Genomic DNA, 24842 nt, shown 5'->3' on the forward strand with positions numbered 1-24842 from the left:
ATATTTTATTAACAAAACGACAAAATAAGTAAGCCTTGCATAAAACAACGAATCAATATCAGCGGGTTATTCAAAATCAAATCTAACACGTCGAAGCTTATCTTTATAACACATCTTCATTTTTTAATTACTATTGACGAGTATATATAATTACTTTCGATCGCAAAATTTATTGCTTTTAATTGTGTTTTGATTGGGAACTGTGATTTTTTATTTAATATTTATTACAGAAATACAGAACAGAATAATAAAGGTTAATAAGTTTGTGTTACGGAGTAGGAAGAATTTGATACTTAGATATGTTTTTTTTGGTAATATCTATTTTCCATTATGTATTAAATCGATTTTGATGTAAAATATTAGATTTAATAAGACTTTTATAATGGAACACGTGCTTTCTAAATGCCACTGAAAGCAACTTCCTAATTTGACAGAAAAGCATAGCAATCTCTTATTAATATTTAATAAAAATATGTTTTATTCGTTCTAAATATAATACAAACAGGCTTAGGGTAAAAATCAATTATTAGGTAGAAAATTGAATGACGTTTTTTGTTTTGCAAAAACGCTAAATAATATTTTTGACGTTTTTAATTTACGCAAAAAAACTTTGTGTATATAAGTAAGTTTTTTTTTAAATTTTTTTAAATTGCAATTGCAAATAATTATATTACTTTATTGCAAAACTTTAAAGTTTTTTTAAAATTAGATTACGCTTAATTGATAAAAAAGAATAAAACTTTTTTAAAAGTTTTTTAACTAATTTGAAATTTATTTGATAAAAAAATTCCGAAAAAACTACAGCGCAAAATGAAAAAAAATATTTCTTTTTAATAAGAATGAATTTTTTCTCGCTACAGCGTTTTTGTTGGACTTATAGTCTCTCACACAGCTGGAGTTAGGCCAAACAATGTTTACCTTGAGTCGCTACGATAAGATTTGCTCACTGGAGCGAAATGGGCTTCCATGCTTAAGCTAATAAAAATATTATTAGCGACAACTATAGCTTATTGGGTGAGCAAATATAAAGAAAATCCTTTTCCGACGAACGTAGTGCTATTCAAATAGAAGTTTTTTGAAAAGAGTTTAAGGTGAATAATTGTTGGAGTTTAAATTTCGGAATTTTAGCTCGTTTTTATTTTCGTACGATTTATAAATAATTAAAGAAATTTGAGGAAAATTGTTTTAAGTCTTCCTGCGAGTTGGAATGGTTATAATTATAAACTGATTACGAGTCAATCTATATGAAGCACATTTAAATACAATAATAATTCAATCGTTCTTATTATTTTAAATCACTGCGAAACGATCAATATCAACGTCAATGGCGTTTATAATGCGTTTAACTATGATATTATATTACAAAGATCAAGTGGAAAAATAGGGAAAAAATATGGCATCGCTATTTGCCTTTTTTGTACGGCAAGTTCTTTTTAGAATAACTAACTGGGTATTTCAAATTAGGTATATAATTTATATATGAAAAGTTGTTGCTTATTTGTAGAAATTTATGTAAAAACGTGTATAGAAATGTTAATTGACAGTTAGCTAATCATCCTACTTCAAAATGGACGCAAGCACTGGATCATCTCAATCTTATGTAGAGGTTTATACAATGACAAACTATTTGGTAAATTCATCAGAAAATGACAGCATAAATTCGACGGGATCCACCACGGCTTATTCCGGCCAAAACGAACTAGAACTCCCGTCCTCGTCTCAAGCCGTATATCTTGCAAGCATATTAGTGCCCGTATTCTTCAGCGTTATATTCTGCGTCGGAGTCTTGGGTAATTCCTTGGTTATTACTGTTATGACGAAAATGTACAGACATCAACCACAAGGGCTTAACAATACAAACCGCTTTATTCTAAACCTTGCTATATCCGACCTGTTTTTCCTGGTCTTTTGTGTTCCGTTCCAAGCACCGATATACAGCACCAAGGGATGGCCTTTTGGTGGGTTTATGTGCGTGTTCTGTGAATTTTGTCAAAATATAACGATGTTAGCCAGCGTTTACACATTAGCAGCTCTGTCTTTTGACCGGTAAGTGCTTTTCTTTAAACGTGTTTTAGTTTTTGTTCGACTAGCTAAAACTTGGGTTTGTACTTTGAAATTTCTTTAAGGATTTTCGTTGTTTGCTTTTATAATTACTTGTCCGGCCAAAGACAAATATTGGTTTATGTTTGTATAGTAAAGCACACAAGGAGTTATGTCGTGTATTAATGTCATAATTTATAAGAGGTCTAAGGTTTATAAATTTAACTTTTTTAAAGTTTTTTCAACGAATTATTTTTATATGCGGCGAAACGTGAATTGCACACAACATAAATAAAAACAAAAACCGGGTTAAATGAACTCTCGTGCGCAATTCTCAATACAAATTTAAAAACCATTTAATATTATTGACAAATATTAGTCAAAATAAATATTTTTGTACAATGTGTTTTAATACGGTGACCTTAAGTACCTTATCTTGTTTTCCCATGTTCTATTTTCTTTTACATAAAAATCTATGATAAGTGATTATTGAAAAGTAACGGCAACGATGTTTAAAGTAATTTGAAAATTCAAAGCAAGTGTGGTTTGCTGATAGTATATATCAACAAGGATTACTATAGTATTAAGATACTTTAAACCTTAATTATGGGGGATTTTGTAGCGTTATTCGCTTTCTCTTCGGTAGCAAGTCTTCATTCTTTTAATCTAATATCTTTAAGTAACCATTGGCTCAAAGATCCTCATTAAATATTGATGAAGTTTGTTATCTAATAACATATACTGTTGCACGTTACCGAAACGGCATCGTTAAAGTATAATAGGATGGGACTTTAATTTGCAATGCATATTATGCCGGACTCTAACGAAATGATTATCGACGTGTAGTATTTCATTTGTTTAAATTAAAAACACTCGGAAAAATTTATTTTCTTTCGCCAGATATAAAATGAGTGATGATTATTAATGTATTTCGTGATTATATCTCTAAGATAAGAACTATGTTAAAAATCACACGTAATGTATAGTAAATAAGACGTACACACTAATGCTTTTATGTGGGAAAAGGTAATCACATACCAAACGTATTTACAACATGCCAGTTTCATGTTTTAATGACGTATGTTTTTATGATATATTTTAGCATATATGGTCGGAGGTTAATAGACTACTTTAAATTGTTTCATAAAATATTCTAATAAAAAACTTTTACATTTAAATTAAATTGGTATTGGCAGTTATTGTCAAGAACGTAATTACTCTTGCTTAAATAATTCATGACAAATTATTATACAATCATTCAATTTATTGCCCTACTAATAATTAAGTTGTTTTAAAGATATTTATGTTCTGTAGGTAATCTAGTTTGTAACACTGCCATTGCGTTCTCAATAAATAAGAAAAGTCTAAATCAATAAAAATCAATATATACATAATAAGAAAATTCTCTGCTAGAAATAAAAAAAATTCCAATTAATAAATTTATTTTCGATAGATTTTTCGCGGTGGTTTATGCCACGTCAGCGAAGCAGCTGCGGACCCGAAGCAACGCGAATCGCGGTCTTATTTTCATCTGGGTGGCAGCTATTGGAATTGCCACACCCTCTGCATTGACCCGGGTTCAGGTATGACGTTTGAGTTTGTAATTATGACGTCAATGTCGTCTTTTGTCAAGTTTGTAGATTTACAATAAGCGCTTAGGCCTAACCCTGCAGGTGCTTGCTTAGCTTGCTCGGCAAAAGTTTAATCCAAAATTACGACAGTTTAATCCGCGGTTAAGTTAAACATACAATTTCATTCCAAGACAAACAAATCTTTTAAATGTTTACATGAACAAACAACATCGATTTTCCAAAACAAAATCTTTTAAATTCTTAGAAAATCCTTGTTTTTTATCAAGCCACCTAATTGATGCAAACGAGTAAAGAAATATGCAGAGTTTCTATCTTTATTAGTTACACCAAAATTACCATAATTTCTGTAAAGTTGCTACAGTATTTACATAACTAGTATTAAGTTTAATTTGGCATTGCATAATTGCTTTAAATCTATTCTTCCAGGTAGAATATGAAGGTTATTTGATTTGCGTTCCAAACTGGAAAATGATTGCTTGGTATAAGTGGTATCAGTTGTCCATATTTGTTCTTGGTTATGTTATACCCTTGCTTATCATAATGAGTTGTTACATGGGAGTGTTGTATGCCATGTGTCAGAACGCAAGAAGCAGCGCTGTCGTGAGAAGCAAAAGTGCGAAGGGATCTCGTAAAAGAGTAACTAGGGTTGTAATCATGGTGGTAAGCACAATCTCTAAGCATTTTATATATAGATAGCTTTAGATCTTTATAATTTAGAGTTTTAAACTCACATTGCTTAGTTAAGACTCGGAGTTTAAAATACCTTATTTTTGGAAGAGTAATTATACTTAAATCCACATTTATGCAATGTCCTGCTAGTGAAATTACCTTTTATTTTTTAATTGTATTTTGTTTTATTATTGATTAATCAAACCCATACATTTAATAAAATAATTCAAGCCTATAATTTCACTCATGTGGGCACCAGAATTCTCCTTAAAATTTTCATCAATATTGAATAACTGTCGCTAGAAAATTTTTACGCGTCAAAGTTTTTGCCAACCTTGATTATTGTTAATAATTTTCCCGCAGGTTTCTTTTCTATTTAATTGATTTTTTCTTTATCACGCGTCTTTGTTATTCCGATCAGTTTTACTTTTCCACGAAGTACATTAAATTTTATCGATTTTTTTCAGGTCATATTTTTCGCGATTGATTGGTTTCCGCATCACCTAACAACGCTGTGGTTAAACTTTGGAACATTTCCTTACACTTCAGCTACATTTGTGCTCAAACTGCTTGCTCACTGCCTCTCTTACGCCAACTCGTGTGTTAATCCATTAATTTACGCATTCGTTTCCAATCGCTTTAGAGCCGATTTTAAGAAAGCTTTTACCTGTCAGTATCTAAGTGAAGCGGTGGGAAGCATGAAGGCTTATTCAAGACGTTTCGTCGAGTCGTTCTCGGCTCCTCTTCGTACATCTCAAAGCGAAGGCGGTAACAAGGAATTTAAACCTCGTCCTCCGATCATCTCGGCCTCGTCATTTCGTCTCAGCAATAAAAAACGAAAAGGGTCTTCTCTTAAACGCCACGGCTCTGAGATTACCAGCACGACTGTGATTCAGATAAACACATCAAGCGAGCCTTCACCAAGGTCGATCTACAGCCATAAAAACTACGAACAAAACAACGCTATTCTCAATCAAGAAATTGTAGTGAATCACAACAAAGAAGATGGAATAGATTGCTACGATTTAAACTGTGCTCTTATGCGTAACGGCCTACCAAAGCATGACGTCACTGCTCTTATTCACAACGGCATTCCGCAGCATAACGGCATAAACGAGGAACAATTGTTTTTTCAATATCCGGATGACGTCACAAAGTACAACCCCGAATATGATGACGTAAGCGATGACGACATTTTCGGACATGACAAGGATTTCAGCGACGAAAATCGAAACGAGATTGAAATGATTGTCAGCTGTAAAACAAGATCCAGCGAGCAGCAAATTCTTTAAACGTTCTTCATATTTAAGTACCATGTCAAACCAACATACTAAAAAATACTTTTTTATCTGGTTGGAGTCATTTTAAAATGTTTATTTATACACCAGCAAATACAAATGTTTTAAAAAAAGATTATCTTTGTATAAGCATAAGTCGTGTGCTTTAATTGAATGACAGTAAGAGTTGGTATACTGTCAGTCAATGACTAAAAATGCTTATATTAAAGCACCATACAGTGTTGTATTCGAATTATTTTTCACATGTTCTAAATGGTTATCTATTGCCGGAAGTAATATTTATGATTTTTGCGTAATACAAAAAACAATGTTTTCTTTAGTTATTGTGTAAAAAAAGTGTAAGTTAGTATATATATAATCTTAAGGGTTTCTTGTCAATTCAACTTTGAGGTAACGTAATCTTGGACAACTTATCTCGATGATACTTAGCTTTGGACAAATCAATCAAAATCATATATAACTCAAAAATTTAAATGGTCAAGGGTAGAAACTTTTTATATAAAATGAAGTTACTTGTGTTGAAAATAAAACCCTCAGTTTTTATTTATTTTAAATTAGGTTCATCCGCAAGAGAATGAATATATTATTTTCTTATGTTTTAATTTTGTATGCCTTTGAATGTACAAAGAGTTCAGATGTTAAGTTTAATTCAGGTAATTAAAAGCAACTTGAAGCCTTCTATTTAAACGTTAACAAACAGGACCTATGTAATACTACATTGTATTGAAAGTTTTTTGCCGTCTCAACTTTAATAAAAAATAATTTAGTTCTTTTATTCAGGGATGAAAATGCCCACATATTGCGAGGTAGGAGATGTATTGCATCTTGAGAACAAAAATACAACTGAAATCAAAGAATGCGACACTGTGAGTTAAATTACTTATTAAAAACAAAACAAATTATCTTCAAGAAAATAATTTTGTATTATTGTTGGTGCTGTATAAAATCTTTGCGATATTATTTTACGTAGGTTTGCTTGATTAAGATGGAGATTGATGAAAATCTGCATCGAATTGAAAAGAGATGTGTTGACCAGGAGGAATGTGATATATATAGCGAAACGGGATGCGTAGACTCGCCTAATGGAAATGTAAACAATAAAGAGTTTTTTAACTCTAATAAATATGCAAACTTAAACAACAAATGTTATTTTTTCTGACCAATCTATTTACAAATAATATTCTATATTGGCAAAACCCATGCACAATGTAAAACATGTACACACATTACCTATGCGAATGCGGAATGTGGTAAACATATACAATAAATATGCAAACATTTATGTAGGTGTTTTGTATTTACTGTTGTTCTCCTGGAAAAACACCTTGCAACACTTATGAGGCAATTGACGCTCTCGGGCGTTATCGTAAAAGTTTTTCTGCTAGTGGTGTAGGCAATTCAGGAGAGTGATGGACGTTATGTTAAACGTGATGACTTGAATCCTTGTTTTTGTACTGATAAAAATAAACAATTATAAAATTATGTCTAATATTTCGATTCAAATTTGTTTTCGATAGTAAAAGTTGACAGGAGAAACTGTTGTGATTTATTAGACGTTGAAGACAAAAATGTATTAACAAATATGTTTTAATAGTTTTTTACTAACGAAAATAATAATTTAGAAAAAGATGTGGTCGAAGTGTAATTTTATGTTGTTTAATAAAAGATAACCAAATTAATTTACCATTATCATGTTTAAGTGGGGCACTACATCAAAGGTTGACATATTGTCTTAAATTGTGAGTTAAGTAAAATCGAAACTCTTTAAAGATATATTGCTGCTTGGACACTTTGTCTTCACAGACCGTCCTTACACCACTGGCTTTGAAGTCTTGTGCACGACTGTTATTTCAATAAAGACATCTAACAAACGATCTCCCAGATCAAACCAATTTAAGGATAACAACGAACAAAAAAACGATCAAAAAATTTTGGTAAATTTTCGATCAAAAAATTTTGGTAAATCAGATTTTGCTGAAAAAACGATAAAAAAGAATATTCCTAACGTCTGTCACAAAGTCCCGGATTTTTTTTTGTTTTTCTATGCTGTTGAGATCACCAGTAAACCTTCTCATTTATGTAAACAAGTCTATGTGTAAGGTGCGTTTATAGAAAATATCACAGATACAGTTAGTGTTCTATTTTAATTTATTCTCTCATGTTCTAAATGCATAGGTTGCCGGAAGTAATGTTTGCACTTTCTGATGTAAAGTATTACACCACATAATGTCGTTTTTTTCAGAAAAATGTAAATTAAATTTAATTATAAGTTTTGTATATAGTTTAAATTTCGTTTTACCTAGGTTTATATAATAAAGATTAAAAATATACAAATTAATTTACAGTGAGAAAGACATACAGTCAGGTTTCAACTGCAAAAAAATGAATTTATTATTGTTTTTGGTTTATATTTTATATTTTTTTCAATTGGCGAAGAGTTCGACTAATAAGGTCTTCTCAGGTAAATAATTACAAATATAACAATCTTTACTAATACTTATTTACAACTTTAACTTTTGGAAATAAGTGCTATGTAATGGCTGGCAACTGAATACAAATTTCTATGAAATTGTAACTTAATTAATATATTTTATTTAGGAATGAAAAAGCAAAAGTATTGCGAAGTAGGTGATGTTTTACCTTCTGAGAATATAGATACCACGATCGTAGAAAAATGCGACAAGGTAAGTTCTAATATAGCTTTAACTGTAAATCCTATTACATTCTTTAGCATATACGTATATATTTATATATAAAATAATTTAACTACTGAGTTTTTTGTTATATTGTATATAAATGCCAATGTTGTGGTTAGTAATAGGTATTTTGTTTTTGTAGCATTGCTTTATCAAATTGGAATTTGTTCCAAACTTTTATCGTATTCAAAAGAGATGCCTTGACAAAATAGAATGTGAAAAAAATGGCAAAAACGGATGTGTGGAAAAGCCTGATGGAAAAGTAAGAAAATCATCTATTTTGTTAGCTAAAAATCTAGAAACTTAAAGTATGACTTCTGACTAACTTATATATAGATAAAAATACTGCATTTTAATAGCATAAACTAAGTTATATAAACACCAAATATGCAATTAATGTTGTAGGTGTTTTGCCATTACTGTTGTCCTGCTGAGCCGACTCCATGTAACACTTATGAGGCAATTGATGCACAGGGTCGATACTCATATCATGATCATGATGAAGGCAGTGCAAGTGCTAGCGGCTCATAACTTCATAACTTTTTTCGTTATTTATTTTCTAAGAATTTGCCTATTAGCTAAAACTTTCATGTTATATAAGAAATTGTTTTTGAAAATAAAATGGTTATACAGGAAGGATAGTATTTTTAAAATGTAAAAATGTAAACAAATATTTTCGCAACAAAATAAAAATGTTAATTTTAAAATGGAGGCGTTAAAAATGAGTTTTGTGTATTTATTAAATTAAGGATATTTTAAACTATTATTATCATGCGAGAGAATGTAAAGTTTACTGGCAGCGTGGTGTAGTAGTAAACACACCTGCTACACCACCATGAGGCCGTGGATTAAATCTCTACTGTTCTCATGCTGTAGCGCCCTTGAGTAAGGCGCTATAAACTGTTATAAACTTCTCTGCTGATCCAGCACTTAATCAGCAGCATAATTACCGGGCATATATAATTTTTATAATATCCCAAACTGCTAAAGGCAACTCAAGATTGGGTCGAAGTAACTGATGATACTCTATATTTAGGTCGCACATTCGACCTTCCTACATCGAGGATAACGAAATACAAAAAAGTAAGGTAAATGTTGACACATTGTCAGTTGTTGTTTGCTTAGTATAGTAGAAGCACTTAACTAACTATACAGCGAAAAGACTGACAAAGTAAGAAGGGTTCTTTGTGAAAAAACAGGTAAAGTTTTGTGTGTATTTAAAGAAATAAATATAAAATGTACAGCTTATATTAAAGTTAAATCATTTTGGTATTAAACGGGCTCATACGAAAAAATTTTTACCTGCATTTCAAACTATAAAAATTGTAAATTAAAATTTTTGTTTAATTGCCATAGCGACGGTGCATAGAAAGGTTTAAAAAAACTTGTTAAGCTGTTAAATTGGAATAACACTTTAACTTATTTGTGTAACTTAGCGTTAAAGTTTCATATAGGTGTTTTAAAATCAGACAAAATGGCAATGGAAAAGCATTTCATAATAAGTGACACTCACACTCGCACGATTTCCGCAATCGGATTTCATCCTTTAAGAAGAGAGATTGTGGTGGGATTCGAAGGTAGGAGTATTATAATTACAAAAAAATGTTTGTGACTCAAGAAATTGTGTATTTTTATAGTTTACAATTAAAAACAGTTATTTTTATATTTTAGTTAAAGTAAAAAAATGTTTTTAAAAAAATGTTTCAAAATAAACTTTATAAAGATGGTGTTACAAAATGGTGGGAACAAGAAACAGGAAAACTGATGTTAACTAACCATGAACATCTGGGATGGGTGACAGACTTTCAATATTGGTCAGAACTTAAGTTGTTATTTTCCTCGGGTAATGATGGTTTAATTGTGGCATGGGGAAGCGGTGGTCATGCAGTTGAAAGAATACAAGTTTGTAAAACTTATTTTTGTTTTTAAATTTATTTTAGTATTGAAACCAAATTTTTATACTAATACCGACAATTTTTAGTGTATTGTTTTTTCTTTAAACAGGTTGGTCAGCCAATCTATGTGATGTGCATGAATTTAAGAAGACAGCAAATCATTTGCGGTTTTAACGGAGAAGTTAATTTATTCTCGCTTGATCCATCTAGAAAATGTGGAAATGCGATTGACAAACGAAAACCATTCATAGCCAAGCATCACAGAGATATTGTGCCTTGTATAATTTGTCATGAATCAAGAGTGTACACAGCAGGGTAGGTTAATTTTCTATTGTGTGGAATTGTAAATAAATTTACTTTTTGGCCTTTGTAATATTGTATTGTGTTAAGTTCAACTTAAATAAAAATCTTTAAAAGCTACAGGCTTATACTGCATTTTCTTTTTTTACAATTTGTTCTGTACAAAAAAATATATTTTATATGATCAGATTAGCTTAAAAAATAAATGACTTTTTATTTGTTATAGTTTTGATGGAAAATTTTGTATTTATGACACCACCTTATATCCCGGCACCAAAGGTTTAGATTTAACCCATTGCAACTCGAGAGCACATGAGGCTGGTATTAATTGTATGATACTTGTAAAAGACAATGAAAATAATACCTGGTAAGTGAATGGTTTCATGTAGTTATTAAATAAACTTTAATCAAGCCAACTTTATTTCTGCATATTATATTTTATTTAAAAATATGTTAAAAAGGTACTTTGCTATTTATAATACTTGTTTATTTGACATTGAAACTTTACACATAGCTTTTTTAATTAATAAATCTTGTCAGGTTAATTACTGGATCATTTGATCGATCTGTAAAAATCTGGTCTCAAGATGGTCAACTAAGGCACAGATTGGAGACGATATTTCTAAGCGCGATCACAAGTGTTTGTTATATACCACGAGCCAGAGTTGTATGGATAGCTTCCGGAGCTATTAACGCTACTCTCTTTGATCCAAAAGCTGGAGAAAATGTAAGAACTAATTTTATAAAAGTGTTTTATATTATGGGCCGGTTGTGTTTTAAAATTACATAGAAAACTTACATAGAAATTTTACTCTTTCCAATTAAATTACATGCCTAATTATTTTCAAGGTAATACTCTGCATTTTTTTTCATTGAATCATAAAAATGTAAAGTTTTATCTTTAAATCAGATTTTAAATTAAGGTGACTGACTTTCTTCCAACTTTCCAGTCAGAAAGTGAAGATGACACTTGTCAGAAATTATTAAAACTCCGTCACAATCCCGAATCAGGACAAATTGTTGGTAAGTTTATTTTATCAATTTTAAGAACTGATAATTTATATATAATCAATATATATTTGTATATCCAATTTATGGGCCTTTATTATAAATAAAACCTTAGTTTGTGGTGCGCAGGAGAATTATCGCATGCAAATATTAGTTGAGAGTTGGCCATATTACAGACAATTAAAATACTAATCATAGGGCAGGCTATTGAATAGTGATTAATAATTGTTGTAGTCAAATACAAAATACTTATCCAGTTTTTATTATGATTTAAACTTGTTGATAATGCAACTGGTCATGTGGAACTCCACGAAAAAACCTGCAACTCAATTTGAACAGGGATTTTCGTGATAAAGTTCAGCACGCCAGAGCTGATAAATTATTTTACAATATTGTTGCATTGTAGGTTCAACAAATCGTCGCAACTTAGTCATCTGGAAGTTTAATCCTGCAGGTTGTATTACTGTTCTCAAATGTCAACATCCTATTGAGAGTATATCATATAGTAAGTAAACGATTCAATACTAAAAATAATTTAGGAAATTTGTCTCAATAAAACCTAAATCCTAATTTGCTTTATAAATTTTCTTGATTTTAGCACGACAAGTGCCAATGTTGTTGTTTAGTGGAGGTACTGCTGGTGAAATATACAAATGGGAACAACTACAATCCAGTCATTTTATGTACAGGTATATCAATTTAAAATTATATTAGAGGATTTTAAAACTAAATTTCATGGCTTTGCCGGGATTTATCCCAAAGACCGACAAATAATCGTATTCTTAAATTTTAAATAAAAGTATGGAACCACTGTCTCGCAAGGAATGTATGGACCGCTTGGACGCAATTTATAAAGAGCGAGGGATCAAGAAACCCAATCAACAATTTCAATTCAGGCAACAGAAAAAGTTGAGCAATATTCCTGTGTCGCACTACGCCTACAACAAACCTCTCATACCTCCACTGTATAAAAAGTAAGGAAATTTAAAAAAAAATTATGGTATTTATTTTATCTTTTTCTATTGTATGGAAAAATACTTAATTAGGCAAATTTTAAAACTACTAGTTTTGTTGTAATTTATTTGAGCTTTTATTGGTCGCTAGATGTTGATAAAGAGCGCTGAGAGTGCCCTGCTTGTCGTTGAATTTCAAGGAAAGGTTTTCTTACAATAAACCTATTCCTTAGAAAGTTCAATCACAAAACAGAGATTTTATTGTAGACCAAAAACTTTACTGTTTATTTGTAGTTAGAATCCAGTTAGTGGATTGTTTAAGTTTTTTTTGTTTTAGTGTTCAGAAATTAAATTTGTATTCTTAGTGTGTTTTTCAAGACAGATTAGGCAAAAAATAAAATAGTATTCAAATTAGTAGTTAACTATTAGTTATTAAGTCAAATTGCTTTAATAAATAACAATTTTATTAAACCTGAACAAGATTTATCTAGTAAACGTTGAAAACCCGTTATATATTTAGTTAGATAGGGGACTAAACGTTTATCAAAAAAATTACAAGTTAGATGCCGGGTTTGTATATTGGAGATTGTTGTTTTAGCATTGTTGAAAGTGCAAGGAATTACGCTGAACTCCAAGTAAGGGTCTGCAAAACAGAACAGACCTTTTCGTGGTAAAGTTCATCGCCATTACTGCTTTGATTAAGATATAAACTTAGTCGTTAGATAACCGTTTTTTTAGTTTAAGATGCTTGTTTAATACCTAAATCGATAAGCCATACGTTGTACTTACAAAGAAAAGGTGAATCATTTTAGAAAAGGCAGGTAATATTAAAACAGCCCGTTCCAAAAATGTTCCAACTTTTCAGTGGTAGAAATCAGACAAAAATTTTCAGATTTTGTCTCATGGGATTAACGTGAAATCAGAAAGGTCTATTGTTTTACAGAAATTTACATTGTTAGTAAGTGGTTTTGAACCCGAAACGTTTAGTTGTATAGTAACTGCACAGTTAGAACTTCGCAGAAAAAGTCCGTGATTTGTGATCAGAAATCGGACTTATTCCTGGGAAAGTTCAGTCTGGTCAGCTTTAAAATAAAAAATTTTAAGACTTTGGTTGAAGTTTTGAAACTTGGTGAATTGGAAAAATATTAATATTCATAAAATAAGATTATCCAAGGTAAAATATGATATTTTTCAAGTTAAAAAAATGTTTAAATTTTCTTTTGAAGTTACCGATTATTTTGAGTTATATAATACTGACTGACTGTTGTTGTTGCGTGAGTTAATTTGTTTTCGTATTCTTGTGTGGCGGTTACAGCGAGTTGAAGTGGGTTTAAAATGACGTCAGCTCGCAATCGTTCTTTTGGAATTTGTAGAAACAGGCCAAATACTATTTCAGAGCCTGTTCCTAAAAAGTTCCGACAGACCGAAGGATTTTTAAAGTTTGTGCTGAATTGTAACCAAATTTTAGTTCTAGTGAAATATTGTTTAAAAATATATTAATTTAAATGTATACATATACTGTCTTTCTGTACTAAACCTAACACATGAACGATGATAAATTAGAAGTGTTTCATTCATAAAAATCACCTAAATTTTATCAAATTTAATTGCGTTTTAAAACGTCACGATTTTTTAGCTATATTATTCCCTTTATTATCATGCTAAATATTAATATCACGACTATATTATTTGTAAGCAAAAGCTCAAGCTTTCAATTTTAAAAATACCTTTAAAATTTAAGTTTGAAAACAGTAGACTTTAGTGCTAAACATATATAAAATTTCTAAGCGTCTAAACTGTTATTGTTTTGCTACAAAGCTTTTGGTATTAAGCGCCTTAATTATGTTAAAACCTAACCACAATACCACGCGTAAATACTGACTTGTGTTGAAGTTATCAGAAATTAGTTCGACAAAACTAGAGTATGATTCATCAGTCGTCATCTCGAAAAAAGTTCGTTATGTAAACAACTAGCACAACTTTCAAACGTTCTTCTCTGCGTGCCTAATCTGTCGGCCATTTTGAGTGTAGTGGCATTGGTTTCATATTTACTCGTTTTGTTTGCGCTTCTATTTGCTATTATTTGTCCGAATTTGTTGTTTGTGGGAATTTTGTGACTAATTTTATACAAAAAATATTGAATTTTTGGTATAACAAGTTATTAAATTTAAATATTTGACAACATATATAAGTTTAGCTTTAAATTTAATTTCATACTCAATTGCAAATTTAACTTTGTTTTTTCACTTCGAATTTTTAAACATACCAAATAATAGTTTTTTTGTGATTTTAAATTATACCCAAATCATTCATTTACTATTTTAAATAATTAAAAACATTTAAATACCTGAAATCTTGATACAACTGCTTCTTACTCGCGTAGGAGTTAACCACAACAAACACACCTTCATACCGGTTAAAAACATCACAAAAAAACAACTTACTAAAAACCTTAGCCCCGAGCCATACCACGTGACGTCACAGATTTACGAGCGGCCTTCTATTGTGACGTGCCGCAAATTTTCGATGACGTCACGGCTTCGTCGTCAAAGCCAATTAAGATTCGACCTCAATCTCCGCAATAAAACAAAAGAACAAGAGCGCGCCTGATTGGCCGCGGGGTTGGGAACTAGGTCGTCGCATTTTTTAGAAGTCGCGAAAATCGTAAAAAAAAGAAAAAGGGAGCGACCGTGAAATTCCTTTGCGACGCAGAGAAATTCCGAGAGACTTTGTGACGTCATCACTTAATCACGTGACAAAACAAGCGAGGCTATTCGCTTTCTCAACAAGTACGACTTGGATAAACTCTTACAATTATGAATCTGTTTTTTCTTAATAAAAACCAATTTAAACTGGTTTTAATTCTTGACGTTTTTCCGAAACCCTGAAAAATCCTAATACTTTAAATACTTCTATTTTGTTCGCTTATTCTCCAATACACTAACCAACGATTTACTTTGTTTATATCTGACCAGCACGAAATCGTTTAATGCAGTGAACCGGATATATATCAACGGAAAACGTGACGTCATATGAACACAAAACATTTACATAAAACCTACTCGTATTTATACCAGTGCAAATTTGTAACTAAGATTGACTACCAACAAAAACTCGATCTTGTTTGAGAAATAACAGCGACTCAAAACGGACTTAAAAACAACAGGCTCTCTTATGTTTAATTAAACTAAGCCTGTTCATTAGTAAGTTCCTATTTGCGTCCTGGATAAAATTTAATACACAACAATATTTATGACAATCTGCTTAACTAGTTCGCATTTTTAAAATCATATTTAAAAAAACGCTGTATATCTTAATATTAAAATTTTATCGTTACAGATTAAATAATTTACAAGCGTACTTTATTCCTAGTTTTTATTTTATAAATAAAAAGCGCCTTTAAAATTCTTTACAAAATTTGACTTTTAATACACAAACTAATTCACAAAAGCGAAAGAATAAACTAAGCTGCTGTTGTTACGAACCAACTGCGATGTACTGACCTAGTTCTTGTCCGCTTATATAGGGCAGTCTTGCATTTTTTCCAAGCTGGCTCCAGACTATTAATTATATCCATTTGCGGAACAAACACACTCATGCAATGCCCTTTTTCCACGATCTGGCGGAAAATCCGTTTGATAAACTCCGCTAGCTCGATTTTTGTAGCCTCGTAAGTTGCAATCGTTTATCTTCTTGCGCCTCTCTGTAAGACCCAACAATTATGTTCGAGCGAATTTCTTTTGTCTTAAAATTCATTTCGAGGAAATGGTTTTGTTTTTTTTAAAGTTGCTTTTAAAATTTGGCTTTCTAAAATGAATTATAATTTAGTTTTAATGATATCATGATTATAAAAGTTTGTTGTTTTAAATTATGAAAATGGAATAAGAGTTTGTTAATGTAAGTTTGTAAATTGCCAATGGCCCAAACAAAATACGTTAATATTTTATTTTAATTAAACATGCAGGCAATTTTTTTTGTATAAAATACCTATGATGTTTGTAATGAAACATTTACAATATTTATTAAAAAAAATTAAATTTGGATTTTTTTAAATTTGTGTTTTTTAAACTTATTTGTTTGTTTATTAAAAATTTTGTAATATTTTATATTAATTAATACATATTACCTTAATAACTTAATTGTGATTCGACAATTCTTGCGAAGTGACGTCACCGGGTATTGTGACGTCATTTGCAAGAAGCGAGGAGCGAGAAGTAATCTCAAACACAGGCGTAACAACAATTAACATGCTGTGATTAATAAGAAATCTTCACAACATAAACTCAACAATATGTTTTAAATCCACTCTGCCTGTTCTAAGTTTTTGGAATATCTTAAAGTAAGATATTATGTTTGTAAATAACTTGTTTTAATTGAATTTTAAAATCTAAATTTTGTCGATTTTTCAGTTCAAAAAATGTAAAAAAGGTATGTTTAAACAATATTAGGAAAATAAGATTTGTAATGTGCTGTTTCACTTATGAAATTTGGTTTGAAAATCATGTTATAATTTTAAAAATGCATTGCATAAAATTTTTTGTGCATTTTTCATGATATTCTTGAGGTTACATATTTCGTTGGTAAATACCTTTTTTTTTTAAATTTCAAAACATAAATTTTATTAAATTGCAATTCAAAAACATATAAAAAAGTTATGTCCAAACAATGTTAGAAATTTAGATATCTATGCATTGTGCTATATCAGTAACAACGTCTTGCAAGGATTTGTTTTTGCATTTTGCATTTTCAACATTTGATCCCGAATTAATTTTATCTTGTTTATTTTCCCACTTTATTGTTCTAATCTGTGACCTGATTAATTAGAAGAGTCGCCAAGTTTTAAGGTCGCAGTTGTTTGTTAACTTGAGCCTTTTTGCCTGTGAATAACACAGAAGTTTGTTTGGGAAACTTAGCACTTCTCAGTCCAATTATTTAATAAAACTGTTTTTTATTCTTATGGAATTACTAAAATTAATTTTATATGTTTTGTTTACAAGCTTTGCATATTTAAATTTTGGCTAAAATTTTAAAGGCTTAAAAACATTTTTTGTTGTAAAGGTGATGTAAATGTTTCTAAATTAAATACGTTTTTCATTTGCTTTGATGATGTAAGTGTTGTCTGGAAAATAATTATTTTTTATTTCTTATTTTCCAGTAAGGTTAAGTTTTAATGTTAATTTATGCCAAATCTTAAAAATTTTCTTACCCCCTGTCGCCATTTTAAGACCATGAGAACTTTTTGTGGAACAAAATGGCGGATATGTAGTTCAAAACTTGTAAACAAAATTTAACTTCGACATAAGGCAACGTAACAAATTTTACAGCTGGGCGGAAATAAGGATAATTGGTCACGTGATTTCGCGCCTGATGACCGGCTGTGACGTCACTTTATTGGTCAGCGGGGTTCTTAAGTCTTTTTGCATTGTTTTATGTTGATGGCATTATACCGACTAATTTATCAACATCCTATACACCTTAGATACACATTAGTTTTATAAGTTTTTAAATCTAATATATCTTAATATATACTTAACTAGTGCCTTGATGCAGTGGCTAAGAGATACTATAAAGCCCTCGGTTCGATCCCCACTGCTTCAAAGTACTAAAATTTAAATATATAAACAAGAACATTAAATTAAGTTATCTTTTTAACTATTTTTAGAGACGATATTGCCTTGCTTCGTTCAATTTACGTCGAGCATCTTGACTTGTTATTAGTGGCATCGGAAGATGGAAATATTTACGTGTGGGGTTTTGATTACGAAGCTGTTAGTGCTTTGACAAAAATTGCGCCAGATCTTCAACCGTAAGTTAAAGATGGCCTTAATAGGATTTTCAATCAAGTGTGAATTGTTCATGGTAAAATTTTTTTGTAAAACGATTTTGCAAGAAATACTTAACCAATTTAATCAATACCAGTTTTTGGAAGTTTTAATTATTTTGTATTTTTAGAAAATTTAATATTTTGATGGGTTCAGTTGACAATGTCGCCAAAACTAATGGAGACAATGAATCAAGCATCAGTGACAAGATCAACAACAATGATACAACTAGCATGGACAACAGTACCATAAGCAAACCTGCAAGTTTGCACAATGTTCTAGCCAACGAGGCAAAGAATGTTGACCGGGTATAATTTTTTTAAGTTATGTTAATTCAAAGTTTTGATAGTCTTAAGTTTAAATTGTGTTGAAGACTCAGATTAAAATAAGTTTTTATCGAATTTCACGAAAAACAATTTTTTTATATTTAGCCCTCAAATGACTTGCCGCAAGATGGTGCTATCAAGCAGGATTCGGTGACGAATCGGGTTGCCGGATTTATTTGCAGAAACGTCTTGCTTGGCCATAAATATTGTGTTACCTCCTTAGCTGTAATCTACAATCCCGACTTGTATTCTTCTACGTATTTGGTAAGGTCATGATTTTTACCCACGTGATCATGAGGCTTATAGTTCCATATGAATACAATTATATTATTTGCATTTACCGAAATGCAAGTAAACTAATCTGTATTTTCCATTTTTAATGCATTTTATTTCTAGATATCAGGAGGCTGGGATCGACGAATTTTAATCTGGTGCTTAGAGACAGGAAAACTTAACGACTGCTTCCGTAACACAGAAACGCATGAGGTCAACAACAACAACTTGAATGAGAATCTAGCTCCAAATGAAGATGAGCTAGCATGTGATGGAGTTATTCTGGATATTGAATATTGCCAGAAAAGGTAAACATTTTTGCAAAATTTATTACCAACTTTTGATCAATTTAAATTTTTTTTTTTGAACTTGTTTAGAAACGAGTTTGCATACGCGAGTAGCGATGGTATGGTGTACATTCGGGAGTTTAACCCGAACGGTAGCGGAATGCGCATGCGCAATACCCTGCAAGGTCATGAACTCGAGATTACGGTAGTTAGGTGGAACCCCGTATATGAGAAATGGGTAACAGGATCGGAAGACGGAACAATTAAAATTTGGGTTATTTTTTTTAAACAGTTTTTTTTTAATATTTTTATTAAAATACGACTGACAAAACATGTGAAAGAATTCAATAGTTCTTAGTCTTTTTTTTTCATAAACTCGGTCAAAACACATGTAATTTATTACTATTTCAGTACATTAAAAGCGGAACTACTCTTTATATTACCTTTCTTATAACCTAAACTTTTTTTAAAAACTTTATAGTCGGAAGATGGAATGTTGTGTGAACGAACGTTGTCCACACAAGGAGCAGTGAATACTTTGTGTATCGACAAAATAAATGGAAGTATTGTGGCTGCCGTGGAGACCATTATAAAGTACGTGAATAAATATTGGTTGTGGGAGATTTTTAAAATGCTTTGGTGACCTTTGTTAAACGAATTTTAAAATTTTGCTGACTATTATCAAAATATTTAAAAAAGCCTATATGTTAAAAAAAAAAAATTAAACGTTCCTGTCTGTTAAGGGTATATGACATGGAAACCTCCAACTTGGTTCAAACCAATATTGGTCACACAGAAAGTATAAGAAGCATAACTCATGTTTGTGAACGTTCACAGGTAACGTTGAAATTCATCTGTATTATTATTATTCAGCAAAAAGAGGAAAAATTTTAAATATATTGTAACAATTATGGACTGTTGCTATTTCTTATCGTAGTCACGTATTTACACCTTTTTGTATGTTATCTTTACTCTAATTAGTTGTGTAACTTTGATGTAGTGGCTAAATTGGAATAAGATCTTTGTGTGTTATATTATTATATACAAATATTTTTTTAATTCTTTTTGAATAAGATTGTTACTGTGAATAAATATTTATTGAACTTAAATTTAAATACGTTCAATATTTCCTTTTTCAGTACATCTCTGGGTCGTGGGACAAAACAATTCGTATTTGGAATGCCTACAGAAGACCAATCAGAAGAAGAAGACAAAATAAGATCGAAGAAAACTAAAGAGAAACCGTGTATATACTTTCTATGTCCAATCCAATTTAAAGTCAACGCCATTTTAAATGTAAATTTTTGTTTAGTTTTTTTTTCTAAAGACTTTTACCTTTTTATATACAATTTTTATACCTTTTTATACAATATTTTTAGTTACTTTTTTACCTTATATTAACATACCTTTACTGAATTTTTTTTTTTAAACTGTGATTTTTTTTTATGTCATTTTAGTAGATGCAATTGCTGTTAAAAAGTAGTTACTTTTCTTCAGTTTACCTTGTGATTTTTGCTGTGATATTATAAGTTTTATTTTCATATTTTTCAGAATATATATTTTTTTACAAATAAATTATTTATGTATGCATTATTTTACAAAAATTTATAGTGTATTTTGTGTCAAACAACGGTCGAATTTTACTATAAGCACGCCTGAAAAAAATTTAAATATTTAAAATTAAACATAATACAAAATTGTAAAGGTAAAAAAACTGTATTAATATTGTATAAAAACATAAAATACAGTGATGTTCAATGTCCAAATTCATATCCAGTAATTACTGGCATAGTCGATTCATATTTCCTTTTTCAAACTATAGCTTCCTTTTTTTATTTTTAAATATCACGCATACAATATTTTAATATTCATATAGAAAAGTTAACATAATTTTTCGGTAACGTTCAAGTTAAACTGTCAAAAATAATGAATTTTCGACTTTTTCTGTGTGTAGTTGTAATAAGCCTAACTGTCTATGTCGTGGAAAGTAAATCGATACATAGACAAAGTCACTTTCAGGAATTTAAAGAAGGAAAACGAGGTAAGTAACTACATGATAGTTAGACAAAAAACTCATTTTGTATAGGTTTAATTTATTGAAAGCTTTATAAGCAAAAATGTGTCTAATTACCAGATGCTTATATTACATTTTGTTGCAGCTGAAGCGCCAGCTAGCGAACCCGAAGAAATTGTTGTGGCAGCCATCCAACTAATACCCACACCCATCCCATTACGTCACTGCTTAGTGGGCGTGGTTAGAAACGATACCGACGAGGAAATTATGTATGATCGACAATGTCCAACCACCATGGTAGTTTTCGATTTTCCGAAATATTTTGTTTTAGTGGTTATGATTTTAAGGCAAAGGCAACCTTTTTAGTAATATTCACATTATAACACCCTTAGACTTTTTTAATAAAACTATTTTTTACATCAAAGGCTTGCCAAACAAAATGGGAAATCAACCAAGAGCATGAGTATATCGTCAAGTCTTGTAAGGACAAGGCAGCCTGCGAAGTCAACAAAGAAAAAGGGCCATGTATTTTAGTAGACCAGGTACCAAAAAAATCATTTTAATAACATTACAAAGTTGCTTTAATGTTAATTATTACAATTTTATGACATTTGGAAGCTACATATATGTGGTGGCTGTTAGCTTTAATGTATTTCAGTCTTTGGGTAACTGTAATGGTGTTTTTATAGTTTAGGTGTTTAAATAATAATTAATATTTAATTGCAGCATTTGGAATGCTATGAGTGTTGTGCACTGGACAACCTGGAAGACCCGTGTAATGAGAGCAACGATTTTCGAACCACAACGGTCGAACCAACTACAACGACAACCACAACAGTTGAACCAACCACATCAACAATTCCTGCTACTGAAGCACCTTAAACAATTTACTAACTATAAAATGAAATGTATATTTACTACTTTTTTAGGTATTATGTTAGTATAACATGGTGCTGGTAAATCGTTTATAACAAATGTTTTAAATCAATCTTTTTTTCGAATTTAATTAATATATTTTTCCTCCCAAAACATCGATTTGGTATAGATAGCCTCAGTGTTTTTGCTAACTTTGGCTAAAAATAAAAAATGGGGTATTTTGGCAAAAAGGGGACTTGTGGGTTATTGTAAGTATTTGTGGACTATTATAACTTGTGGTCTATTATAAGTGATTTAAATTATTTTAAATTTACGCAAAGGTATAACAGCCTTGATATTTTCGCTAAATTTGACCGAAAATAAAAACCAAATTATTTGGGTATTTTTTTGCAAACACGGCACTCGCAGTCTATATTAAAATAAACTTTTCACATAAAACTGGCCTGGTATATTAAGGTTATTCAAACCATATTTTCACATTAAGGAAAAGTTGTATAAACTAAGGAATTTGTGGCTTTTAGATCGAGGAAAAAAGAGAAAAAACGCTTTTAGCAGGAGGAGCAAAGAGAGAACGCTGGTTACAAATTCCGTGCAACGCTTTTCAACACACGCGGTCTTTCTCTATTAACGCGTAGCATTATAAAAAACTGGTTTTATATACAAAATTTTAAATAGAGTAGTTCACAATAAAAATTTGTTTTTTTGTTTTTTAAGTGTATCAGATTAATTTGTTTTAAGTGTATCAGATTAATCATGGTTTATTATATTGATTATGTATAGTTAATAAAGAGATGGTATGTAAAATATGAATTATATTTTTAGCAAATAGATTGTTTAAACTGACACTGTTGATGGTTTTTATAATTATGTAAAAAAGTTTGCCATATATTACTGAAACATTAAAGGTGTGTTTTAGTAGTTGTTAACAAAATAAAATATCTTTTCGCGTAATGTTGAATAAAAGTTTCTATTGAAATATTTAAAATATAATTCCCATACATAGCATTAATATACTTAAATTTTTTATTTTATTTAGCACATTTTTAAATTAAAATTCGGAATAATGGTAAACTAACTTAAATCCCAAACGTGATGCAAGATCACGTGACCGACCATCAGACAAGCAAACCCGGATATATACAATCGCAAAACTTCTGACGACATTTTATTAACACCGTTTCTGATCAGTAAGTTAACAAGTTTATTTATGTAACTTATAAAAAAAGTTGTGTTTTGTTAAACATTGTTTATGATAATCACGGATCCTTTTAATGTAATATCATAATAATTGTTACTTAAAAGCGAAGTTGTGTTTTTTAAGTGACTAACGTCGGCAAATGACAGGCGCGTCAATTTTAATATTTAGCTTACGTGAAGCGTCGTTGGCGATGTGAAAAAAAACTTTAAAATAGTCATAACTCTTAATAGTAACCCCCGCAGACCACAAGCGGCAGTTTTATTTATTTTGTAGGTTTATAAATTGGACATACACGTAAATGTGTATTGTTTACTAAGTATTTATTTAGATTTTGTTTCAATTAATAAATTATAAAAATTCTTTCTATTTTAAACTTTTCTTTTTGAAATTTTTACACATATAACTAGTGCAAAATCAAGCCTTTACTATAAAGAAATGTCATGTATGTGGAAAAGCGTCGCACGGGATTCGTAATCAGCATCCTCTATTTATTTCTCAAACTGGCAGCGATCGCCCAATGCTTTATTTTCCTATTCATTAAAAGCTGTTAAATATTATCAAATATGCTGAATTCAAGTTCTTGTTGTTGTTTTGTACAGCTTATGTCTTTATTAGTGAAACAAAAATATTAGGAAAAAATATAGGTATAATTTCTTTAGAAATCAGAACCGCTAGATAGCGGTACAAGTTTAGAATGCAAATTTTAGCGTTCATTTTTGCGTGTAAATATCTTATGCACGCGGCGTTACTTTTACAGCTGAATATGCATTTTAGATTGACAGTCTAGCAATAAGCATGTCTAGTCAACATATGGCGGTAATTCGACGTTTTAACAAAACAAGTTTAAAGAAGACTGATGTCACTATAATGTCAGAAGATGGTAGTGTATTTGTGGAGTCAAAAACTGATTCAGGGGACTACAAAAAACAACAAATTTTAACCAAAAAATTTGGGTTTGTTGTTGATAACAAACCTGACCTTCAAATTGCAAAAGTTCGACCAAATTTATATTTTAGCTCTCAAGATGTGGCAAGGTCTCTTGAAATCTTACAAGAGCATCAAATCACTCATATTCTTAATCTTGCTGGAATTACAAACATTTTTCCTGGACAATTCACCTACAAATCCATTGAAATGTATGACACACCAACTTTTAATATAACAGCTTGTTTTAAAGAGATTTATGCCTTTATAGATGACTGTATTATGGGTGGTGGTACAATTTTGGTTCATTGCAATGCTGGTGTATCGAGAGCTTCCACAGCTGTTATATCATACTTGATTAAAACAGAAAAACTAACTTTGGAAAAGGCTCTTAAACAGCTAAAGAAAATACGACCCAAAGTTTGTCCAAATTCCGGGTTTATGTTTCAACTGAAGCAATTTGAAAATGAAATTTTGTCATAATTATGGTCTTTACTAATTGTTAAGTTTCCACTGTATTCTTTGCACATTGTTACACAATACCGCCAATTTTTGTGTTAGAATTGATATTATTGCTGTCTGTACACTATGCTGTTATTGCTTATCTATGCTGTTTAATAAAGTTAATATTTAAGTGCCTATCATAACACATTTTTGCTGTATTTATATTA

At 30.5% G+C, this 24842-nt stretch overlaps 4 protein-coding genes across 5 annotated transcripts; all 4 read left to right on the forward strand.

The window, feature by feature from the left end:
* Positions 1-1537: 1537 nt before the first annotated feature.
* LOC145759167 (galanin receptor type 1-like) lies at positions 1538-5805 on the forward strand. Its single transcript, XM_082572929.1, has 4 exons — positions 1538-2046; positions 3494-3623; positions 4059-4292; positions 4769-5805. Exons 1-4 carry the CDS (start codon positions 1568-1570, stop codon positions 5591-5593), a joined length of 1668 nt encoding a protein of 555 aa, XP_082429055.1. The 5' UTR covers positions 1538-1567; the 3' UTR covers positions 5594-5805.
* A 3609-nt stretch (positions 5806-9414) lies between these two features.
* LOC145759274 (uncharacterized) lies at positions 9415-20746 on the forward strand. Of its 2 annotated transcripts, none has more exons than XM_082573058.1 (18): positions 9415-9494; positions 9750-9872; positions 10019-10197; positions 10300-10505; positions 10717-10857; positions 11031-11217; positions 11414-11513; positions 11905-12003; positions 12097-12187; positions 12299-12472; positions 18114-18257; positions 18404-18581; positions 18705-18863; positions 18996-19180; positions 19250-19433; positions 19641-19753; positions 19903-19996; positions 20299-20746. In XM_082573058.1, exons 2-18 carry the CDS (start codon positions 9770-9772, stop codon positions 20392-20394), a joined length of 2433 nt encoding a protein of 810 aa, XP_082429184.1. In that variant the 5' UTR covers positions 9415-9494; positions 9750-9769; the 3' UTR covers positions 20395-20746. The 2 variants fall into 2 exon arrangements, with proteins under 2 accessions (XP_082429184.1, XP_082429185.1); XM_082573059.1 differs by having other exon boundaries at positions 9456-9494; positions 9765-9872.
* A 388-nt stretch (positions 20747-21134) lies between these two features.
* On the forward strand, positions 21135-22055 carry LOC145759646 (uncharacterized). The gene is made up of 4 exons (XM_082573493.1): positions 21135-21200; positions 21294-21470; positions 21599-21715; positions 21900-22055. The coding sequence occupies exons 1-4, from the start codon at positions 21135-21137 to the stop codon at positions 22053-22055; spliced, it is 516 nt and encodes a 171-aa protein (XP_082429619.1).
* A 1926-nt stretch (positions 22056-23981) lies between these two features.
* On the forward strand, positions 23982-24822 carry LOC145760121 (dual specificity protein phosphatase 19-like). The gene has a single exon (XM_082573991.1). It carries the CDS (start codon positions 24043-24045, stop codon positions 24652-24654), a length of 612 nt encoding a protein of 203 aa, XP_082430117.1. The 5' UTR covers positions 23982-24042; the 3' UTR covers positions 24655-24822.
* Positions 24823-24842: the final 20 nt, after the last annotated feature.

This window comes from Corella eumyota, chromosome 7 (assembly GCF_963082875.1).
Source record: "Corella eumyota chromosome 7, kaCorEumy4.1, whole genome shotgun sequence".
NCBI lineage: Eukaryota > Metazoa > Chordata > Ascidiacea > Phlebobranchia > Corellidae > Corella > Corella eumyota.